The sequence below is a fragment of the Propithecus coquereli genome, unplaced genomic scaffold (genome assembly GCF_000956105.1).
Source record: "Propithecus coquereli isolate 6110/MARCELLA unplaced genomic scaffold, Pcoq_1.0 Scaffold63, whole genome shotgun sequence".
Taxonomy (NCBI): domain Eukaryota; kingdom Metazoa; phylum Chordata; class Mammalia; order Primates; family Indriidae; genus Propithecus; species Propithecus coquereli.
Genome location: NW_012152285.1, coordinates 9,662,664 through 9,671,890, shown reverse-complemented (window position 1 = coordinate 9,671,890; position 9,227 = coordinate 9,662,664). Strand labels below are relative to the sequence as shown.

The 9,227-nt window shown below is 37.9% G+C and overlaps 1 protein-coding gene across 1 annotated transcript in view; it reads right to left on the bottom strand.

The window, feature by feature from the left end:
* Positions 1–64: 64 nt before the first annotated feature.
* Positions 65–9,227, bottom strand: part of LOC105822660 (cytochrome P450 2C18-like) — a 74,805-nt gene continuing 65,642 nt past the window's right edge. The window contains 2 exon segments of the mRNA XM_012659669.1: positions 65–267; positions 2,124–2,265. Coding sequence (XP_012515123.1) covers positions 65–267; positions 2,124–2,265 — 345 coding nt within the window.

The window sequence follows — 9,227 nt, the reverse complement described above, 5'->3', positions numbered from 1 at the left end:
GCCATTCGGAAAGCTGTCGTTTCCGGGAAGCTGTTTGTTCCAGAGGGCACTCCATTGTCAGCTCTCAGCCTATAGCTCTTAACAGATTCACTTGTGCTTTACAAAGCAAATCCAATTCTTTAGGTCTGAGAAACGCGGCGCCTCGTGGGATACAGCTGCTACTGCCTTTCGGAGACGCCCTTCCGAGTGTAACAGCATTCGAAATGCAAACCAACACGTTCACATATTCTTTCAGGGCAAAGCTCTGTAAAACTCCTAAGACAAATCCTGTCCCAAAACACGTTTAATATTAATTCATGGAGCGACAGTCTTTCCACTGGTGTGGTTCATTCTCTGGAATTTACAACTGGCTGCTGAGTTTTCGGAACAAAATGGAGAAAGGAGCTAAGGGCCTCAGAATTCAAGTAGACTCTTACTTAACTCTTCTTATCATCCCTGCCCATCTCTCTTTCCCTGTCTCTCTCTGGTGTCCCTGGGTGCAGGACCTTTTAGTTTTAGTTTCTGAAGAAAGTAAGCTTCCCCTTCTTGTGGGGGCAGCAGGGGGAGGGGAGAGTTACCTGATAAATAGAGTTGTAGAAAGGGAACCCATGTAGAGGAGCTTCCTGTTTTCTGCCTCATTCTCCCTCTACCTTCTTTGGGTCTTGGTTCTTTTAAATCCTGAGCCTTGTGGGGATTGTAGCTGCACAAATTGGCCTGTTGATCCATGATAACTCTTCTTCTTATGACATTTAGGTTATAACCCAATCTCTCTGCTGAATTGGTTATCATCCCTCTGTCTCCTCTCTGTGTTTCAGAAGTTTGTTAAATACTTGACGGCTCTTTCTAATACTCCTCTACTCCAACTTAAACAGGAGTGATTCCCATTTATAATCAATTTATCATCATTTCAATAGGATCCTGACCCAGAAAAACATAACGTATGTGGTGAACATGCTATGAAGAACCAGAATCTGCTTATAGGTAAGTAAATACAAAATATTGGGAAAAAAGTTGTTTATAAAAGATAAAATGGTCAACCCTAAGAAAAATTCTTATATTGGCAAATATCATTTTTCTGGACTCAGATTTCTGTAATAATTATATTCCCTAGGCACATCTTAACTAAATAACATACACTTTTATTATAGATCTAGCCTTTTAAAATGCTTTCCAGATGATGGAAATTTTCTCAGGCCATCTCATCAAATTTCTAGAACATCCACTATAAGCTTCAATAAATAGAGTTTCCATCTTTCCTGCTCCAGCATTAAAACACTGCATTTTCAGAATTAGGGAAGATCTGTAAGAACATACCTACCATTCAAAGTGCTCTGTCCTGCTTGAAAACAGAATTTTGTACACCTGGCTGTAAGTGAAATAAAATTTCTGCTCATCTCAAAAAGAAAAAAGTGGTCTGTTCTTAAGAAAAAGATATATAATCTTAGGCCAGTTCGTGATGCCTGTGCCTGGTACAAACCTGTTCCCATGAAATCCAGACACTTTATCCAGAGTATTTGTCACTAAAATTCAAAGCTTTATTACTTTTGCTACTGCTCACACTGTCTTCACTTCTGTCAGTCACTCTTCCCTGTTGTGCAAATTTGTCTCGTTTTTATCCCTTCATCATATTTGAACAACTTACAGCCAGTGTCACAGAAATTTTAATAATGAAGCTTCTCTAAAAACAACAAAAAAAAAGCTTTAAGAAACAATGGTGATATAGCACCTCTTGTATACTCCTGGATAGAGCTGGAACACATTCTACTAAGTGAGGTATCCCAAGAATGGAAAGACAAGCATCACATGTACTCACCATCGAATTGGTATTAACTGATCAACACATAAATGCACATATAAGAATAACATCTATTGGATGTTGGGCAGGGGGGAGGGGGGAGGGGGGAGGAGGGAGGAGGGGACGGGTATTTGCATACACAAAGAGTTCAATGTGCACCACCCGAAGAATGGACATATTTCAAACTCGGACTTGGGGGGGGGGCAAGAGAGCAACATACATAACCTAAAGATCTGTACCCCCATAATATGCTGAATTAAAAAAAAAAAAAGCTTTCTCAGAGAAGGACACTAGCAGAGTCTTCCCAACATCTTTTGTGAATTCACCTGCTCACTATATGTGGTCATACCCGTGACCTCTGGGTGCTTCAGCAGGATCAGGAGTCCATATCTCAAGGTGGTGCTCGTTGTCTCTATTCCAGCTCAAAACACATCTGTTACGGTGGAGAGCAAGTTTTCAATAGTAAATTTGGACTGTAGATTTTGCTTTTCCTAAAAATTATTTGATTATATAATTACTTCAAAAAAGTTTAACAACATATTTAAGAACAATGAATTCAAAATAAATCAAATTGTGCCAAAGATAAGCAAACTTAGAAACTGGAGAGTACAGTATTAAGACTCCAACAACTATTATGGCAAAATCATTATGGCAGAGAATGTAGTTTAGTTGACCCAGTCTTCATTTTCCTACTCCTACTTATCCGTTGTTTGCATAAAAATTCTATTTCCCAGTCTCTCTTGCAGCTATGTTGGCCATGAAACATATTTCTTGTCAATGACACATAATCTGGAACCTGCTGATAGCATTCCTCTCTTTCCTTCTTCTTATTCAAAACACATATGTAAAGGTAGAGGTGGTGTAGACATCATCTTGGAACATGAGTATTTGAACATCAAGATGCTCATGTATTAAGTGTGAAAATGAAAAATGGCAGGCACTTGGTTTCATGATGATTAAGGTCTACATTACTAGGTCTGGACTGACCAACGTGTAACTCCTTGAATGCGAAATAAATAAACACACTATTTCTTTAAGCCATTGTTAATTGATTTTTCTCTTGTTTGTACACACATACAATATTAATTGATAGAAATGAGTAAACTAAAGACATATCTTGAAAGATGTTATAAGCCAAAATCAACACTTCCCATTCTAGGAGTGTGACAATAGCAACATTGTGGAACAGGAGGCTCCAGTCTTTCCCTCCATCCATGGATGTATCAAATAAATATCTATTCATGGATCAATTACTTCTGAGAGAAAGTCTAAAATGAGGTGAGAGACTCCTGTGCACTGAGAAACTGATAAAATATCCACATCAACTGGGAATAAAAAGGTGCAGCATACTTGTGCAGTAACCCTGCCCTGGGCACTGCACCATACGATTGTGAAGGGATTCCCAACACCCAGCTTCTCCATGGGGACAAGATGATTTAGAACACATATATAATGCCCTAACTGTAAGGTTCACCATAATCAGGCACTTAATTAACCAACTCTGGGATCAGAAGGAAGTAGGCATACAGCAGTCTCTCTAGATCTCAGAAAAATTTCTGATATTATACAGATGCCCAAGCACTTCATGGGCTTTATCCCCTGAAATCAAGGCGAATAAAGAGCTAACACTCAAAGATCTCAGCTTCTCCTCAGAAAAGACATGTTAGCATACTCTGCAAACTGTTGCTTTGACAACTGAGCTTCTAACTAGCCTGCATCAGGGAGTAAACTGAACCAACAAACAGTAGACCTCTGGAAGCCTGAGCAAAAGGTTGTCACTTGCTGAGACTTCTCCTGGGCTCTCCCCAGTGATAAATCCAAGTCCACCCACTCATCTTGGAAGGAGTTTGTCCATAAACTGAGTGCCATAATTTCTGTAGCTCTCACCCAAAGTACTGCATCCTTAACCACCTGGCTCTGGGAATTGGTAGGCCTCTGCATTCCTGAGTCCCCTAGATCACACAGGTTTAAAAAAAAAAAGGTAGATATGAAGCAGACCCACTTCTAGCAGCTGTCCCTGAGCACCAAAAGATACAGTCTAAACATGAATACATGCATGTGCTGCAGATCCTCTCCCCAATCTAGTGCAGAGAGAGTGGGAAATAAACACCCATTCTCAGTGTCAGTATGATGATAGATTAAACTGGAACACACACCTCAATTTTCCAACTACATCTAGAGGGTCTGGCTTCTACCTTAACTGTCTTGTGGTACTAACAGGACATGGCACATCCTACTCTCCTAACTCACCAAAAACAGAGACAGCAATTTGGACAAACACAAAGATTTGAGATGTACCTTAGCATTTCTGGGTGGACATATTGGTGAGGTCTTTCTCCTCTATCAGGTCAGTGGAAACAACACAGGCAGAAATAGTTGTCTTATCTAATGCACAGAAACTACCACAGAGAGTCAAGGAAAATGAATAAACAGCAAAATATGTACCAAATAAAAGAATAAGATAAATTTCTGAAGGCAGTCAGGGAAGAGTGACTTGTTACATATGAGGGAACCACAAAAAGACTCTAAGCAGATATTTTTCAGCAAAAATCTTATAGTCCAGAAGGGAGTAGAATAATTTATTCAGAATCCTGAAGGGGAAAAAATTGCTAACCAAAAATAGTTTACCTAGAAAACCTATCTTTCAAAAATAAAGGGAAGATAAAGACTTTCTCAGACAAAGCAAAGTTGAGAAAGTTTATCACCACTAGACTTGACTTACCATAAATGCTAAAGTGATTTCCTCAAGCTGGAGGAAAATGATGCTAATTAATAACATTTAAAAAATATGAAAGTTTAAAATTCACTGGTAAAAGAAAGTACACTGTCAAATTCAAAACACTCTAATACTGTAACAGTGGTGGGTAAATCAAATATATGTCTAGTATAAAGGTTAAAAGACAAAGCTGTTAAAAAACAATAGCTACAATAATTTGTTAACAGATATGAATTATTTAAAAATGTAAATAGTGATACCAAAAACATAAAGCACAGGAGAGGGACAGTAAAAGTGTAGAATTTGTATATATAACCAAAATTAATTTCTCAGCTTAAAATAGTCTGTTTTAAGTATACAACGTCTTATGTAAGGCTCAGGGTAAACACAAAGCAAGAGCCTGTAATAGACATACAAAGATGGGTGAGACTAAGCTGGCTTTAGGTGTCACCTGGTGCTAGTGGCCACAGGGGAGTACCCATGTCACTCCTCTCCCAACTCCAGCAGCCCAGCACAGAGAGTGAGGGAAGAGAGTGAGAGACTTTGCCTGGAAATCCAAGGAATTCTCCTGTATCTTACTCAAGTCCACCAAGGTGGTACCACTAGGAGTATACAAGAGTAATAGCATTACTGGGCTTGGGGCACACCCAGTGCTAATACAGCAGCAGTGACCAAAGATTTAAATCACAACATTCAATTTCCTTTGACTATCTGGAAAGCCTTCTCAAAAGGGACAGGTTCAAACAGGCCCAGACTGTGAAGATTAAAATAAATGCCTATCTCTTCGATGCCCAGATATAGACAAACATCCACAAGCATCAAGAACATCCAGGGAAACATGACCTCACCAAGCGAATTAAATAAGGTACCAGTGAACAATCCTGGAGTGATGGAGATATGTGTCTGTTCAGACAAAGAATTCAAAATAGCTATCCTGAAGAAGCTCAGTGATCCTCAAGAAAACATAGAGAAGGAATTCAGAAGCCTCTCAGGGAAATTGAACAAAGAGATAGAAATAATTTTTAAAAAATCAAGCAGAAATTCTGTATCTTAAAAATTCAATTGACAAACTGAGAAATGAATCAGAGTCTCTCAATAGCAGAACTGACCAAGTAGAAGAAAGAATTAGTGAGTTTGAAGACAGGCTATTCAGAAATACACAATCAGAAGAAAAAAAACAAAAAAGAATAAAAAGACTAAAGCATGTATACAAGATCTAGAAAATACCCTCTAAAGGGCAAATCTAAAAGTTATTGGCCTTAAAAAGGAGGTAGACGGAGAAAGACTAGAGTAGAAAGTTTACTGAAGAAATAACAGAGAAATTTTCAAACCTAGAGAAAGACATCAATATTCACGTACAAGAAGATCACAGAACACCAAGCAGATTTAACCCAAACTAGACTACCTCAAGGAATTTAGTAATCACACTCCCAAAGGTCACAGATAAAGAAAGGGTGCCAAGGGAAGCAAGAAAAAAGAAAGAAAGAACATGTAAAGGAGCTCCAATACACCTGGCAGCAGATTTCTCACTGGAAACCTTACAGGCTAGGAGAGAGCAGCATGATATATTCAAAGTGATGATGAAAAAAAACCTTAACACTAGAATATTACACCCTCCAAAAATATACTTGAAACATGAAGGAAAAATAAAGACTTTCTCAGACAAACAATAGCTGAGGGATTTCATCAACAGCAGATGTGTCCTACAAGAAATGTTAAAAGGAGTCCTTCAGTCTGAAAGAAAAAGACATTAATGAACAGTAAGACATCATCTAAAGGTATAAAACTTACTGGTAATAGTAAGTACACAAATACAGAATACTCTATTGTTGAGATTGCAGTATATAAACCACTTATACCTTGAGTAGGAAGACTAAAAGACAAATCTACCAAAAATAACTACAACAACTTTTGGAGAGATAGATAGTATAAAAAGATATGGATGGAAAGAAGAAAATGTTAAAAGGAGAGGTGGAGTAAAGGGTAGAATTTCTGTTAGATTTCTCATTTCTTATTTGTTTGTAAGAAGAGTTGTCATGTGTTTAAATAATTGGTTATAAAATGTTTTTTGAAAGCCTCATGGTAAACTCAAATCAAAATACCTACAACAGTTACACAAAAATAAAAAGTAAGAAATTAAAACACACTACCAGATAAAATCACTTTTAACAAAGGAAAACAGGAAGGAAGGAAGAAAGAGAGGACCACAAAACAACCGGAAATCAAAAAACAACAATACAGGAGTAAGTCCTTACGTATCAATAATAACATTGAATGTGAATGAACTAAACTTTCCCATAGAAAGACATTGAGTGGCTGATGGATTAAAAAAAAAAAAAGCCACTATATGTTGTCTGCAAGAAACACACTTCACCTATAAAGAAACACATAGACTGAAAATAAGGGATCGAAAAAGATATTCCACGCAAATGGAAAGAAAATAGTAGGAGTAGCTATACTTCTATCAGATAAAATAGATTTTAAGACAAATACTCTAGAAAGAGACAAAGAAGGCCATTATACACTGATTGTTGTAGTGTGGAGGGCGCGAACAGACCACGAGAGAATTTAATGGAGCCAAATTGAGAGTCTTTATTAGCTGGCCAGCGACCACCTCTGCCTGCGTAAAAGCAGTACGAGAGGATGGCACCAGTCTTTTGCTTCTACAGGAATTTTATACTAATTTGAGGGGGGCTACGTGCCATAGAACAGGTACTCTAAAACAAAGGAAACAAAGGTAGAATGTACAATTAATATTTCAATGATACAGAGTCCTGAGATCTGGCTGTTCTCACAGATCTCTGGTGCCCAAAGACAGATTACAATCATTGAAGTAAAGCACAATCTAAGTTATAGATTAAACACAGAACATTCTTCCAGTTACACATTGATCATAAGTTGAACCCTTGACATACTTCGCGTAGGGCGATCAGGCCCTGAAGTCTAACAATTGCTAACCGCAAGCTTTGTACAGAAGCAAATAGCGCTCATTAAAGTTCCCTAGCAACTATAATTGCATTATACCTTTTTATTCTTTAACCCTTCAAAGCATCTCAGCTCACTACAGATAAATGGGTCAAGTCAGCAAGGGGATATAACAATTCTAAATATATTTGCACCCAACACTGGAGCACCCAGATATGTAAGCAAATATTATCAGAGTTAAAGAGAGAGATAGACCCTAATATAGTAATTGTCAGAGACCACTTCACTTTCAGCATTGGACAGATCATCCAGACAGAAAATCAACAATGAAACATTGGACTTAATCTGCACTGTTGACTAAATGGATCTAATAGATATTTAGAGAACGTTTCAACCAACACCTGCAGGATACACATTCTTCTTCTCAGCTCATGGATTATTCTCAAGGACAGACCATAGGTTAGGCCACAAAACAACTCTTAAAATATTCAAAAAAATCCTGAAATCATACCAAGTATTTTCTCTAACCACAATGTAATAAAACCAGAAATCAATAACAAGAGGAACATTGGAAACTATACAAACACATGGAAATTAAACAATATGCTCCTGAATGACAAATGAGTCAATGAAGAGATTAACAAGAAAATTTAAAAATTTCTCAAAACAAATTGTTGCTCCACGAATTAATATAAATGTGTTCACAGACAGGATTTGTCTCGGGAGTTTTTCAGAGCTTTGCCCTGAAGGAATATGTGAACGTGTTGGTTTGCATTTCAAATGTTCTTGCACTCGGGAGGGCGTTTCTGAAAGACAGTAGTGGCTGTATCCCACAAGACGTTTCTCAGGCCTAAAGGTTTGGATTTGCTTTGTAAAGCAAGGTGAATCTGTTAAAAACTACAGGATGAGAGCTGATGAAAGAGTGCCCGTCCGGAACAGACAGCTGCCCGAACAGCCCGCCTATGGCTAAAGGCAAGGGGCAGTTCCTGCTTAAAACTCCAGACTACCTGTCTCCATTCACAATAACCTGATAAAGAAAATATGGAGCCAATGTATCTCGGTTTAACCCCTCTGTTAAGTGATAAATCTACCTTAGAACTTAGAAATTAATCTTTGAAAGATTTTGTAACCATTTGTTCATGTAGATAGAATTAGTTAAGGGATCTGTAAAAGCCTTTTGAAAATCTGTTAACCTAAGAGGAACTACCTGCTGTTATGTAAATCTGTTACCCCTGGCAACCGACCACTGTTACCTATAAGTGACCATGTAAGACTTCATTCGTGGCTTTTTTGAGATTCACGGAGAATCTAAGGCCCCCTGAGCTCCCGCTTTGCCTATAATCTTTATAAATTTATAAAACTATACCTTTGTCTCTGTGTATTCTTTTATTTCCATTGTTTTCCATTTTTCTACTATTTTCTTATCTCTTGCAGCTCTACCAAAGGGACCCGGCTTTTTGTGGGGAGCACTGGCTGTGCTCCCCGCAACAAATGAATATGAAAGCACAATATATCAAAACCTATGGGATACAGGAAAAGCAGTAATAAGAGGAATGTTTGTAGCAATAAGTGCCTGCATGAAAAAAGTAGAAAAGTTTCAAATAAACAACCTAACAATGCATCTCAAAGAACTAGAAAAATGAGAGCAAACCACACTCAAAATTAGTAGAAAAGAAATAAGATCAGAGCAGACAAATTAAATTAAAACCTAAAAAATAGTCTGTTATCCACCTTGAATTGATTTTTGTGAGAGGTGAGAGGTAGGGGTCTAGTTTCAGTCTTCTGCATGTAGCTATCCAGTTTTCCCAGCAC